Source organism: Phascolarctos cinereus, unplaced genomic scaffold, assembly GCF_003287225.1.
Source record: "Phascolarctos cinereus isolate Bilbo 61053 unplaced genomic scaffold, phaCin_HiC Scaffold_4;HRSCAF=312, whole genome shotgun sequence".
In the NCBI taxonomy this organism is placed as follows: domain Eukaryota; kingdom Metazoa; phylum Chordata; class Mammalia; order Diprotodontia; family Phascolarctidae; genus Phascolarctos; species Phascolarctos cinereus.
In genome coordinates, this window is record NW_027555847.1 from 502,029,854 (window position 1) to 502,044,519 (window position 14,666).

At 40.1% G+C, this 14,666-nt stretch overlaps 1 protein-coding gene across 2 annotated transcripts in view; it reads left to right on the forward strand.

Annotated features, from left to right (window-relative positions):
- NPC1 (NPC intracellular cholesterol transporter 1) overlaps positions 1-14,666 on the forward strand; it is a 52,335-nt gene that overhangs the window by 31,373 nt on the left and 6,296 nt on the right. For both annotated transcript variants that reach the window (XM_020968746.2, XM_020968748.2), the window contains exons 10-21: positions 1,757-1,857; positions 2,795-2,897; positions 3,726-3,915; positions 4,681-4,863; positions 6,026-6,140; positions 7,081-7,208; positions 7,311-7,451; positions 7,544-7,633; positions 8,372-8,562; positions 8,800-8,915; positions 11,459-11,588; positions 12,859-13,059. In XM_020968746.2, the coding sequence (XP_020824405.1) occupies positions 1,757-1,857; positions 2,795-2,897; positions 3,726-3,915; positions 4,681-4,863; positions 6,026-6,140; positions 7,081-7,208; positions 7,311-7,451; positions 7,544-7,633; positions 8,372-8,562; positions 8,800-8,915; positions 11,459-11,588; positions 12,859-13,059 (1,689 nt within the window). The remainder of the gene's footprint in view (positions 1-1,756; positions 1,858-2,794; positions 2,898-3,725; positions 3,916-4,680; positions 4,864-6,025; positions 6,141-7,080; positions 7,209-7,310; positions 7,452-7,543; positions 7,634-8,371; positions 8,563-8,799; positions 8,916-11,458; positions 11,589-12,858; positions 13,060-14,666) is intronic.

The window sequence follows — 14,666 nt, forward strand, 5'->3', positions numbered from 1 at the left end:
GTTTGCTTGAGCTCAAGAGTTCTGAGATGCTGTAGGGCTAAAGCCAATCGAGTGTTCACACTAAGCCTGACAGTAATATGGTGAACCCCTGGAGCAGAGGGACCAGCGGGCTGCTGAAGGAGGAGTGAACCAGGCAAGGTCAGAAAAACAGCAGGATAAGGTTTCTGTGACACCTGGTATTGGGATTGGGCCAGGAGTATCTGTTACACTTCTAACCTGGGCTCTAAGATAGGGAGAACCAGTCTCCAGTGTCCATCTCCGCCCCCCCCCAAAAAAAACCTCCCCACACAACAACAACCTCAGAACAACACTTTTCAGACCCTTTTAAGTAGGAAGTTATGTCAGGTGAATCTGTAAGTATAGAGAATTGTCGGGTCAGTTTTTAAAGGAGGAAGATGAATGAATTGGCCCTAGAAAAGGCCTGTTTTAGAGAAGTGACTGCTTTTGAGGCTCTGTCAAGTAAAAAGGATGTCTAGTGGTTTTGAGTGAGTACATGAGTACTTGTTGGGTCAGCTTTTCAATGAGCTTTCCAGATTTGAAACATTCCAGAGAGATGCTAGACAATTGCCTGGTGACCTGTAGGATGAACTTGATATTTGAACTTTAATGGGGTGGAGGGAAGAGGCAGCATCAAATTTACCTGCTGGCTCTGAAAACTGCGCTTCTTGAGTCGTGATAGTTATGTTGTTTTCAGGGTGAAGACAAGAAACATATGCCTGGTCATCTCTGAATGTGCTTTTTCTTAGAAATTAGTCTCCCAAAAACTTAGTTATAAGATTTGGTCACATTTTGCTGAAGCATAGGTTCTTTATTTTTTGTGCTGAAGAGAGAGAGAGAGAGAGAGAGAGAGAGAGAGAGAGTGTGTGTGTGTGTGTGTGTGTGTGTGTGTGTGTGTGTGTGTAACCCACACCTTGGGTTTCTCAGTGACTTCCAGTTTGCTTCACCTGTTTTTCAAGGGAGTGCTCATCTAAACAAGATAATGGTAATGCAAGCATACATCTTTCTGACAGCTTTATTCTCTAAGGTTGGGTTTGTGCCTGTTAACATGCCTGGAATGTCTTAGTGTGTGCATGTATTTTCAAAGTCCTTTATCAGATATGATGAAGTAGCACAGACAGTTGACCCTGTGTAGGTAGAAAGAGCACTTTTAGGAGAGCCCTAGTACCAGCTGTGTGTGACCTTGGGCAAACCAACGAATCCCTCATCTTCTCCTTCCTACTTCTGTAAAATGGGGATGAAAATCTGGTAGGACCGTATGTATGTAAAGTGCTTTGTGAACTTTCAGACCTGCTGTCAGTGCCAGGTGTTGACTTTTGAGGTCCCTTGGCTACTGCAAGGCTTCCTTCAGATTATTTGGCAACTGAAAACCTCCACTAAAATTAAGATGAAATGGTGAATACGCATCTTGAGCTTACCTTGAAGCTCTCTCAAAAGCTTTTGCCCCTCAAAGAAACACCTGAATTTCATGTCACCAGCATTTTCCAAATATTTTAGCAGTGGCCACTCTGCTACAGCAAAGACTTAACAATGGAATATTTCCCCAGCATTTACATATTTGTTTGCAGAATCTGAATCTGTTATATTTACATAATTGAGGATATATTTGTCTTACCTGGGCTCATTTAATTTGTAGCTCCACATGTGTGTTTCCTGTGATGTTACCTTGGTTTTTCTCTGTCTTACTGTCATGTCATTGGGTCCCTAAAACATTTCTTGTTCAAATGCATAATAATTGTTTTTGGATTTTTTTGGGCAGGGCTCCTGCCTCTATGAATGATACAAGTTTGCTTCATGATTCTTGTTTGGGAACATATGGTGGACCTATTCTCCCTTGGCTTGTCTTAGGAGGCTATGATGGTAAGTACTTTTGGGAGGGGGCACAGTTTCAGTTACCTAGGATTGATCCCAGAAGTAGCTATTAATTTAGGACCTCTGAAGTACCCAGATATCAAGGCTTGATTTCTTGTCTCATGAATTCAGGGCATATATGTTTTATTTTTTCTTTACCCTGAAAAGAATTTTTTTTTGTTTTCCATTTTAATGAGTTATTATTAACAGACTTTAGTATTATATCAGCACCACCAACTTGTTTACAATTACTTATGTTTAAATGAATATCAGCGCATAAAATTTCATCATAACTTTACAGTCTTTGTCCATTCCTCCTCGTTATCTTTTCCTCTGATGAATTAGATTCTTTTAAGACTTCACATGTTTATAAGACCAGAGAGAGTGAGATTTTAGTCTTTAGCCTCAGTCATCTCTTAAAACTGTGCAGATCAGCACTGAAGCAGTAAGGTTCTCTCATCTTTTTCTGAGTTGGCTGATGAAGAAATTCAGCCATATGTATATGCCACTCAAGGCTTTTAAATACAGAAACTGCAGCTTTGATTTCTCTTTGCTAGTTCCCATAGCACATCACAGCAGACGTCCTGGTGTGCAGTGGTGCAGTGAAGGTCGTAGCATCTTTGGCACCTGAGGTTTGACAAGGTTTTCCTCTGCAGAGGGAGGCAGCCAATGACAGTTCTTGGGCATCTCTGCTGTGAGTGAGGAGAGATTGACCTACAGTCTGAAATATGTATCTGCTAAATGAGGATTTGGCTTCTTTTAGGTAGATGAGTATTAGTTCACAAGCAGCACCCTACCCTTGTCTAGTAAATTTCCCATTCTTGGTACACAGGGATTCTTGTTAGTAAACTCCCCCAGTTATGTCATTAGGTTAGGAGCTCTCTGGTTAGGAGTCTTTTTGGTTTCAAGCTAGTAATCTTTGTGTTACTACATTTTTCCTTTATAGGTCAAAACTATAATAATGCTACTGCCCTTGTGATTTCTCTTCTTGTCAATAATTACTACAACAATACTGAAAAGCTACAGAGAGCTCTAGCCTGGGAAAAAGAGTAAGTTTCTTGCCGTGTTTAAGTAAGCTCCTTGTATCTCTGGATGGTGAGTTTGCTATTCTGTTCTTAGCATTTCTTAGTCAGTGAGCAGATAACTTTGATCCTCTATTTTCCCTTATTCAGTAAGGTGCTATTAGGTAGACTGGGGGAAAAAATCTACACTTTAAGTTCTAAATTCTTGATCCAAATGATAACCCATTCCAAAGTCACATTTTGTTTTTTATGTTTCAGCATGGCAGACTTTAAAATCCCACCTTTTACCAGATAGGAAGGAGAGAGAGCTTTTTTTTTGTTTAAAAAAATCCAATTGAACTCATTTTGAATATTTACTTTTTTATTTGTTTTTGGGGTGAGGCATTCAGAGTTAAGTGACTTGCCCAAAGTCACACAGCTAGTGTCAAGTATCTGAGGCTGGATTTGAACTCGGGTCCTCTTGACTCCAGGGCCAGTGCTGTATCTACTGTGCCATCTAGCTGCCCCTGAATATTTTTTAAATGACCAGAAAATTGACCGAGTTGAAAGTAACTGCCTTATTAACTCACAACCCGGTATAGAAGAAAGTTTAGACATTGTGTTGGTATAGTGGAAAGAGGGATAGATTTGTAATCCCTAGAACCTGTATTTAAATCTTAGCTCTGTCATTTACTCCTGCTTGTAAGATAGTGAGATCTTAGGTTGAATCTCTGTGGTTCTCAGGTTCCTGATCTATCAAATGAAGGGATTACATTGGACGACCCCCGGGGTCTTTTCTAGCTCTGAATCAGTGATCCTAAGACTCTTCACTTTTGCTGGGGTTTTTCCCTGACATGCATTTTATTTACTTTTTAGATTTATCAACTTTGTAAAAAACTACAAAAATCCAAACCTGACTATTTCTTTCTCTGCTGAACGAAGTATTGAAGATGAGATAAGTCGTGAAAGTAACGGTGATGTTATCACTGTTCTAATAAGCTACACTGTCATGTTTTTGTATATTTCCATTGCCTTAGGACACATCAAAAGCTGTCGTAGGTTCCTGGTATGTGATATCAATGAGTTTTCATGTAGTTCTTAGTATAATTGAGACTTGTAAAATCTATCCCCAAGGTATCTTTATGCATTAATCTTTAAAGCAGATAAAGTTACTTTTGTATTTTTAAGAACAAAGTTCTTTGGCACATTATCTTTCTTCATTTTGTTAAACTTTTTTAAAAATTGGAATATGAGTAAATAGTGTATTTATAAATGAGGGAACTTACAGACATGTCTCTTACCACCTCAACTTGTCCTGTTATAAAGTATAACTGTTACTGGGGGAGACCAAATATATTTCCCATCTACTACTGGTAGAGGGCTACTATATTCATTGAAATCAAAAACTGTCATAGTGTGCTTGGTATGTGGTATCATTAAGTTTTCATATAGGTCTCAATATGATTGAGACTTTAAAAAATCTCCCTAAGGTATTTCTTATACATTCATCTTTATATTTAAAGCAGATAAAATTAATTTTTTATTTGTAAACAACAAAGTTGTTTGGCACATCACTTCTCTATCTTCATTTCGGTAATTTTTTTAAAAATTGGGATAAGTATAAATAGTGCGTTGATAAATAAAGAAAAATTATAGATGTATCTCTTTACCACTCCAGCTTGTACTTTTATAAAATATAATTGTTATTAATTATTTCCCATCTACCATTGGTAGAAGACTAGTGTATTCATTGAAATCTTCTTTATTTGGGTATGTCCAATCTGATGTAGCAAAATCTAAACTAACCATTTTTCTTTTATGCATGTTTCAGGTAGATTCTAAAATCTCCCTGGGCATTGCAGGTATCCTGATGGTGCTTAGCTCAGTAGTGTGTTCTCTAGGTCTCTTCAGCTATGTTGGAATTCCTCTCACCCTGATTGTCATTGAAGTCATCCCATTCCTGGTGCTTGCAGTTGGAGTAGATAACATCTTTATTCTAGTTCAGACCTTTCAGGTATACAAATATGTGCCAATCTTGCCTTTTGGTTCCATTTTTTAAATTATTTGAAAGCACGTTGAAAAGAGGAAAAATGCCTTAGTTGAAACTTACTGCATTTTCATTATATGTCTGTAAATTCTAGTCTATTTGGACTCTCATGGTTACTGGGGTGGGTTCATTAGCACCAGGGAAAGGAGTCAATAATAATAACAATGCATTTTAAAGTTTGCAAGGATTTTTACACATTATCTCATTTGAGCCATATAATGTGAGATGTAGGCATTAGTCCCATTTTGCAGACCAGGAAACCAGGGCTCAGACGTGAATTATAACTTGCCCTTTGTTACTCAGATTATAAGTGTCAGAGGCAGGATTTGACCTAGGTCTTCCTGACTTCAGGTTGTCGGTCTGTACAGTTTACCATATTGCCTCTTGCCTTCCTACAGAATAAACCTTTATTACAAAGATTGTTTTCTACCCAGTGGCCAATATGCCACAAGTTTCCTTTGCCCTAAATCTCTCGAGGTAGTGAAGTTAAAGAAGCTTGAGGTCGGTTTGATTTAACGCATGTTTTTTTAAGTACTCATTGTGCAGAGCACTGTGGAAGATAAACGTTTAATTAAGAAGCCTTTACCCTCTTGTGAAATTTAAAGCACATATTGCATGCACCCAGGTGATTGTAAAATAAAATAATACATAAGTGTGTGAGAGATATAAGCTACATGTGATCTGAAGAAGGAAAGTCATTGCCAGCATGGGGACAGGAAAGAGAATAAGAGAGGTGTGCTTGCTATAAGGGGCTGGAGACTTTGGGTCTGTTTGCTTTCTTCTTGTTGAGATCCTGATTGTATAAAACATTTCACTTCTCGTGTCAGATGAAGGGGTTGAACTGATTGACTTCTGAGGGCCTTCCTGTTTTACTTTGGGGAACCTATCTTCTTGTATTTCTCATCCCTGTACTAAGGGGGGAAGGGGCACCAGGAATCTCTTAGATTGAGTTACTTTTAATGTTCTAATTTTGAGGGAAATAGGAAATTTAGCTTTTTAAATCCTCATTGTGAATTAAAATTAAGGATTTTTTTTTTATTCTTTTTGAAGTCGGCCATGTCTCTTTAAGGAGTTATGGAAAGAGAGATTGTAGCTAATTGGGTGGAAATGATCTTTTTTCATCTTTCAGAGAGATGAACGCCTTCAAGGGGAAACACTGGATAAACAACTGGGCAGGATCCTGGGGGAAGTGGCTCCAAGCATGTTCTTGTCATCATTTTCAGAGACCGTAGCATTTTTCTTAGGTAATTACTCCTCCTACTTGTGTGCCTTTGCTTTCATTGAGCCTGGATGGTATGGTATAAGAGGTTTGCAGGTAGGCATCTGGATGGCTCCTTTTAACATTCATCACGTAATCTGAATATTTTATTGGGATGGAGTGTGTGTGTGTGGGGTGGTTCAAAAGAATTCCTTCACTACCTTTCCTTGCAGTTAAGCATCCCCTCACAAGCATCAGTTTTGGGACTAGAGGGATCTCATGTATAAAGCGTACCCTTCTCCCACTTGTAATAACTCTCTCACATTTCTGTGGCATTTTGATATTTACAAAGTACGTTCCCCATTGAGTTACCTTGTTATACAGACATTTCAGAGCCTTTGGGGGCAGCTTGCTCGAGGTCATTCAGCTACCTATTGGACTGAGTTAAAGCTACACTTTTTTCCCACTTGAAAAAAACTTTCTCTGTCCACTGCTACTAAGAGTATATAGGGGGGAGAAAAAAAAACAGAGCAAGCTTGTGTCATAATGTTTCCTGACTCTAGCATTGGGAGAGGGAGTTCTATACATACATGTTTGGTCTCCAGGTTTCTGCCTAATTCCCGAATGTAAATGAAACTTCTCCAATCATTTTTAGATAAGATTTTTAGTGTAGGAGCACCCAAATAGAATCTGAGATTTGAAGAATATTTCTTGCTAAAATTGAGCTAGTACAAGGTGGTAAAGACCCGCCCTCTTTGAATTGAAATATAGTCACAGTGAGAGCTTAATAATGTATGCCCTTCACACCCTCAAAACACCCCTTTCTTCATTTTACCATCTTTCTCACTTCTTGGGGGAACTTTCTTATTGGTATGTCAGCTTCCTTTGCCACAATCATGTCAGAAATGGCAAGTAACTGGTTAATTGTAAAGCTAGTAGTACACATGGATCAGGAATGACCAGTCTCCTTTCCTGTTGCCCTGTAGGGGCTTTGTCAACCATGCCAGCTGTTCGAACTTTTTCTCTGTTTGCTGGAATGGCTGTTTTCATTGATTTCCTCCTTCAAATTACATGTTTTGTGAGTCTTTTGGGACTGGACATTAAGCGTCAAGAGGTAAGGTATTTAATTGTGGCAAGTGATTCTCATTTATGTCTCTCTAAATGACAGTGGTCAGATAAGGTTAATGCTGTGACATGTTTGTTTTCACTCAATCAGAAAAATAAATTGGACATTCTGTGTTGCATCAGAATTGTTGAAGACAGAACTGGCCCCCAGCCATCAGACAGTTATTTGTTTCAGTTTTTCAAAAATGCCTTCTCTCCACTTCTGCTGAAGGACTGGATGCGGCCTATTGTGGTATGCAGCTTTCTGCAAATGTTTGCTTTTGTAATTGTGGAGATAACTGTACAGAAGCCTCAAGTCCTTCCCACTCCTTTTTTCTCTTGCAGATATCTCTGTTTGTGGGTATTCTGTCATTCAGTATAGCAGTTCTCAACAAAGTGGAAGTTGGCTTGGATCAGTCTCTTTCAGTGCCAGATGTAAGATTTGTTTTATTTTGATTTGATTTGTTGGTTAACCAAGAAATTTTATATAGAGGTGTTCAGGGAAAATGCTGACTGATAAATACAGTTACAGGCAGCCTTGTTAAGGGTATCACTCTAAAGATCTACAAACTTGGGTTACCTCCATTGTTCACTATGCCTTCTCCTGTAGACCCAGAACAGTAGCATGAACAACCAGTTTGTTAGCTTGTAGCAGGACTTAAAGGAGGAACCTATAACTTGATGTAGATAAGATGTTCTTCCCATCTTTCTCAGGCATCCTTGCCAAAACAGTCTTCATTCAACAACTTCCTGATGACCTTTTTTTTAAAAGAAAAAAATTTTCTGTTTGTAAAGTACATTTTTATTGATAACTTCTTTGTATCAAAAAATTTCTAGATGATTTCACGTCACCTACATTTTTCAGTATATCCTTCCTCCTTCCCTTCTCAGAGAGTCATCCCTTATAATACAGAATAAAAAATCGAAAAACAGTTCAGCAAAATTAACCAACATATTTAAAGAAGCATAATGTATGCAGTGTTCCCCATATCCAAGGTCCACCACCTCTGCAGAAAAGTTTGGGGGTGGAGTTGCTTCCATCTCTTCTTTGGCACCAAGTTTGATCATGATGATTTTATTTTGCAGCATTCTTTTGATCTTTTAACAATTTTCTTACCTGAGTTTTACCTTGCCTTTTGTCTGCTTTAATCTGTTGTTGTTTTTTTTTTAAAGGACTCCTATGTACTGGATCATTTCAAGTCCATGAAGCAGTACCTAAATACAGGTCCCCCTTTATATTTTGTGCTAGAAGAAGGACATGACTATACCTCTCTAGAAGGACAGAACATGGTGTGTGGTGGAATGGGATGTAACAACAACTCACTTGTGCAGCAAATTTTTAATGCTGCAGAACTAGAGAATTAGTAAGTACTGCATTCTTCTCCATCACTGCAATAGAAGAAGCTTCAGACTCTTTCTACATTTGCTTGGGTGATTAGAAGGCAAAATGTGTGCTCAGTTTCAGCTGTCATGGGCCAGAACTTTCAGAAGTTAATTTAACCCAAAAATGATTTTTATTGTAAGTAAGTGATAAAATAATATGGAAGAGTTGATGTTTAGTTATCCCAGCCATTAATTTGTCTTTGTCTTGTGTCCCATAGCACAAAGATAGCCTTTGCTCCTTCTTCCTGGATTGATGATTATTTTGATTGGATTAAACCCCAGTCTTCCTGCTGCCGGATTTATAATATGACAGACCAGTTTTGTAATGCTTCAGGTAAGAGCCCCTGAAAGTCTGCCCTTTCCTTTGAGCATCATAAAACTTTTATTAAATTTAAATTAAATTTTTATTAAATAAAAAGTTTTGTATAACCTATTGAAATTGAACTAGCTTAGAGTGACAGCTTTCAACCAGTTTATGATTTCCTGTGTCATTTCTTTGGAGAGTTTGAATGTTTCATGGGCTAAAATTAGACAATTATGGCTTATTTCTTGACTGCCGTCCCAAAAGCTGTCTTCTGTGGATCGTAAGCCAAATAGGCCCTTTAAAAACTACTGATTCATCCCATTGGTTTGAAATAAGAAGGGGGCAGCTAGGTGGCGCAGTGGCTAGAGCACCAGCCCTGGAGTCAGAAGGACCTGAGTTCAAATGTGGCCTCAGACACTTGACATTTAACAAGCTGTGTGACCCTGGGCAAGTCATTTAACCCTGATTGCCTAAAAAAGAAATGAGAAGACTAAATTCCTTATTCCTTGGAGTGTAGCTTAACTTACTGGGAGACGTTATGTTACAGTAGTAAGAGATTCCATATTGTGGATTCAGCGCCTGATTCTGCCACTTTTACTTTCTCTGTGATTTTTGGGCAAGTCATTTAACTTCTCTCGACCTCAGTTTCCCTTAGTTGTATGTAGTATGGCAAAAGTTAGTCTAAGATATTTCAAAGATCCCTTTTAGCTCTAAATCTGGGACCCTATGAATGAAATGAAATGAAAAAGCATTTATGAAGTGTAACTGTGTGCTAAGAACTATGCTTGGTGGCTAGATGTAAAAGTGAAACCATGCCTGCCCTCAAGGAGCTTAATTTTAATGGAGGGACAGTACATAGAGGGGAATAGTGACCAAGAGTGAGGAATTTTGGTTTGGAAAATCGTGGGGCTAGCACATGAAGCCATAAGTAAATTGGCATACTCTTTCCAGGAGTGGGATGGTATTAATTAGATTAGATTTTTGTTCCAGAGATTTAGCTTTTATGAACCTTGGCAAGTAATTTAACCTCTCAGTGTTCTGTAAATATAAGACCATAAATTTCAGGCACTGACCTGTGTGGGTAGAGGGTGTTCCTCATTTAGTGCCCTATACCATGGGCATCACAGCTGCTGGAAATCAGGCCCGGTTCCTGTTGCTATTTAGAGCTGGAATGGGCAGGGGGAGGGGAAGGCGATGGGGATGAAGGAGCTGCCTGTGGCATCACAACAGGTGGCAGGAGGAGGAGTAGTAACATGGACCACGCCTGGGGCCACCGAGGCACACAGGTACTGGCCAGTCAGGACAGGGTGGGGACCCCAGAGGGCGAGTTCCAAAAATGATCCGAAGGAGTAGTGAGTGGCGGGGCTGATGGCCAGCATGACTGTCTGAGGGCCCAGGTGAGTCTCTCTTTGGGTTGCTTTCCAGTTTTCTTTTCACTGTTCCCTTTGTGTTTGTTTTAAGAATTAATTGAACTATTACTATAGACACTCATAGTTTAAAAAGAAGAACCTAGAGATTAGATTCTGGTAACATTTGAGGTCCTTTCCAGTAGCGGGGGAGCAAGGCATATTTTGAAGGACAGAAGTCTGTGGACATTTTAGAGATAGAAAGAGCTTGTTTACCCCATCCTTTCAATATTGCAGACAAGGCCATTGAAACTTAGGCTAAAGGATTGGTGATAAAAATAATAAGCATTTACATAGTACTTTAAGGTTTGCAAAGCACTTTTCATGTTCACTTTTGATCCCCACAGCAACCCTGGGGGGTAGTGCTATTATTACTCACATTTTATTGATGAAGAAATGGATTGAGAAAAGTCAAGTGACTTGCTCAGGGTCACACAGCTAGTGAGTGTCTCAGGCAGGACTGGAACTCGTCTTTCTGATTGAAGTCCAGTTCTCCACCTGCTGCAGCATCTAGCTTGTGTACAGGAGTAGAAAGCAGCTCTCTGCTCAGTCTGGTGCTTTGCACTGTAGCTGTACCCCCTTCTCTCTCCCCCCTCCCCCCCAAATTAATTTAGAACATTGGACTGAAAAATATCACACATAGAAGGGGAAGAGAGAATTTTCTTTGAGCTTCTTTACTGGCTCTACTATATGTGTATGTGTGTGTATATACACACACATATGTATACATATATGTACATATATCTTGTATGTATATGTGTGTGTATACATGCTGTGTATATAGGGTAGCTAGGTGGCGAAATGGATAGAGTTCCTGGCCTAGAGTAAGGAATTCAAATCCAGTCTCAGACACTAGCTGTGTGACCCTAAGCAAGTCACTTAACCCTCTTTGCCTCAGTTTCCTCATCTGTAAAATGTGCTGGAGAAGTCAGTGGCAAACCACTCTAGTATCTTTGCCAAGAAAATCCCAGATGGGGTCACACAAAGAGTCAGATACGACTGAACATAACTTAACAAAATGCTGTGTGTATGTGTTGTGTGTGTATGTGCTGTGTATACATGTGTGTGTATATATATAATCAGTATTATGTGGTTTATAAATGTATTTTACAATAAAACCTGCAAAACTTTACTCCTAAACCTTGCTTTATTACATGTTGGTTCTAGTTGTTGACCCAGCCTGTATTCATTGTCGGCCTTTGACTCCAGAGGGCAAAAGAAGGCCTCAGGGTGAAGACTTCATGAAATTTCTGCCTATGTTTCTTTCTGATAACCCCAATCCTAAATGTGGCAAAGGGTGAGTGCCCTTGAGTGAGTCTTAGTTTTTTGGTTTCAGGTTTCCTTTACACTTACACTTAAAAACTATGCATTTTTGTTTACTTGGGCTGTATCGATCATTATTTACTAGAAAAATAGGTTTGACCTCACGGACCCCTTGGAAGGGTCTTGGGAACCTTTACTGGTCTGTCTCTCCTCCAGTTTTAATAGAAAATGTGGAATTAGCATTTTAGTCTGGGCAGCTTTGTGGCAGTAGTCTTCCTCTTCTCCCTCAGACTCTCCTATACCTCTCCCCTGTGAAAATGAGGGTACATAAGAGGTGGAAAGTCAAAATTTAAACTTGCTTGTCAAGAATAAAAAATGATAATGGCCAACATTTATTTATTGCTTTAAGGTGTGCAAAGTGCATTACAAATCTTATCTCGTTTTATCCTCACAACAACCCTGGGAAGGCTATGCTATTATTATCCCCATTTTACAGAGGAGAAAAAGGCAAATAGAGGTTAAGTGACATGTACAGGGCCACATAGGTAGTGTGTGTCTAATGCTGGATTTGAACTTCAGTCTTGCTGGTTCCAGGCCTGGCACTCTATCCGCTGCACCACTTCGCTGCCTCTGGGAATAATAATAGCACCCAGCTCAGAGTATAAAAACAGAAAATAAATGCTAGTTACTGTTAGTGTTGTTACTACTGCTACTACTACTACTACTACTATTATTCATATTGGAAGTTTAACAAGGACTTATTCTTAGTTTGAGAGCCCTTGCTAAAACCATTTTTACATACTGCCTTTCAAAGTATGTGTGTATGTGTATGTGTATGCATATGTATGTGTGTACATATATGTGTATATGCACACAAACACATTCTAGATCCCAGTAGTGTATATATGTGTGCTCTAAATTATCATTAGGAAAGATAGGCCTTTTATGGGACTTTAACCTTGCTCCTCCCCACTTTTTTTGGACGCAAAGAAAGCATTATCATGAGCTGTCCCAGATTCCAGCGTAGTATTTTAATACTCCTATCTGTTTACCTATGTACTTGTCTGAAACCCTAAAACAACAAAGAAAAGCTAGTTAGCAGAAGGAATATATGCTTAAATACTCATTTGCTTTTTGATCAGTAGAACTTCCAACCCTTAGAATTCACAGCTTGCCCTATTGACCGCTCAGGGTGTTTGGCAGACCAGACGTGGCATATTCAGTGTTCAGGATAATTCTCCATCCAGGATGCAGGGAATGATGCTTGTCTACTCTAGTGATGATCTGTGCTCTTTCCCTTCCAGGGGGCACGCATCTTATAGTTCTGCCGTTCACATGAAAAACAATTACACCAAGGTTGGAGCCACGTACTTTATGACTTTTCATACTGTGCTTCGTACTTCCTCTGACTATACTGAGGCCATGAGAAAAGCAAGGATAGTGGCCACTAATATCACTGAAACCATGGGCCTCCAGGACAAAAACTACCGGGTGTTCCCATACAGGTAAGGTTGGACCTCTTGCTCCACAAGCCATAGTTTGTGCGTTTGTTAAATCATATTCTGTTAGGGATGGGCGCTGTGTCAGGAGACGGTATGGTGTGGAAAGAGCTCATCCCAGGACCTGGCTTTGATTCCTAGCTCTGTTGTCCTTGTGACTTGACCCTCAAGTCCCTCAGCCTCTCCGGGCTTCAGTTTCCTCTTTTGTAAAGAAGGAAAGAGAGGATTCGGCTTGGTGGTCTCCGAGGCTTCTCCCAGCTCTAAGCGTGGGGTATCCTGTATTTGGATTGTTGCTGTTTTGCTCCATTTGAATGACAGACAGCAAAAGTGAATGGGAAGAGTTCTGCCACTCACTAGCTTTTGGATGACAAGCAAGTTTCTTGGCAAATGGAGAGTGTATATTAATATTCACTGTATCCACCTGGCCTAGGTTATTGCAAGTATCTAATGAAATGACGCATGTGGAAGGGATTTGAAAAAGTATAAAGTGTTACACAGATGTGAGGGGCTGGGTTTTGTTTGGGGTTGATTTTTTTTATAAACTCTTTCTAGGGGGTCCTGGCCTTTCTGAATGAGGAAAACAGACGGCATTTCCCTGGCCAAGTTTTTCAGTGTGAGAGGGTCTATGTTCAGCTCTCATGCTGTGTGACCATGGGCAAAATCACTTTGCCCCTCTGATCCTCATTTACCTCCTGTATAAAATAAGGGGAGACTCTTGATGGTCTCTTAGGTCCCTCTGTGATCCTGTAGCCCTTAGAGGTAGTCGTAGTAGGAGTGACCCAAACTCCTCACACACAGCAGCCCTAGTAGTTCAGGTGTATGTAATGGTGCTTTAAGATTTACAAAGGGCTTTTGTTGCAATAGCCCTGTGAGGTAGTGAATTAACCCCAAGTTACAGATAAAGAGACTAAGGCCCAGGGAGGTGAGCTGCCCAGGGTCATACAGTTCATATCAGAGAAATAAATAAAACCCTGGCCTCTCTGTAGGTCTTCAGTCCATTGGCCTATGGGCCATAGACCTTCCCCTGCTTTAGTGGCACATAAACCGTGGTAAGCTCATATTTACTGGCTTGGGTTCCTTTCTGAGCAGCAGACCAGCCTCCTTTGGCTTGTCCTTAAAATTATTCATTGCTGGCTGGGAGAAAAGGTAGTATTATGGGAAACTTTGATAGCCACAGCTCAGTACCAGGACACTTTAAGTGGGCTCCAAAATAGACTGTAACGTTATCAGGAGAAGCACCATAGGGATGCCTTTGGGGGGGGGGCAATTGGGGTTAAGTGACTTGCCCAGGGTCACACAGCTAGTACGTGTCAAGTGTTTGGTCTGAGGCCAGATTTGAACTCAGGTCCTCCTGATTTCAGGGCCGGTGCTCTATCCACTGCATCACGTAGCTGCCCAGGGATGCCCTTTTCCGAGAATAGTATGAGTTAATTTGAGGGTTTTTTAGGGGTGGGGGGGTTCCAAACCTGTAATTTTATGAGCAAGAACCCCCAGTGTGAGAATCCCTTCTCCCGTACAGATGGGTTACTTTGTAACTTCTTAGAGCTGTCTGGGGTACGAGGGGCTGCCCAAGATCCCATAATGACTGAGTCAATGGCAGGATTCAACCCAGA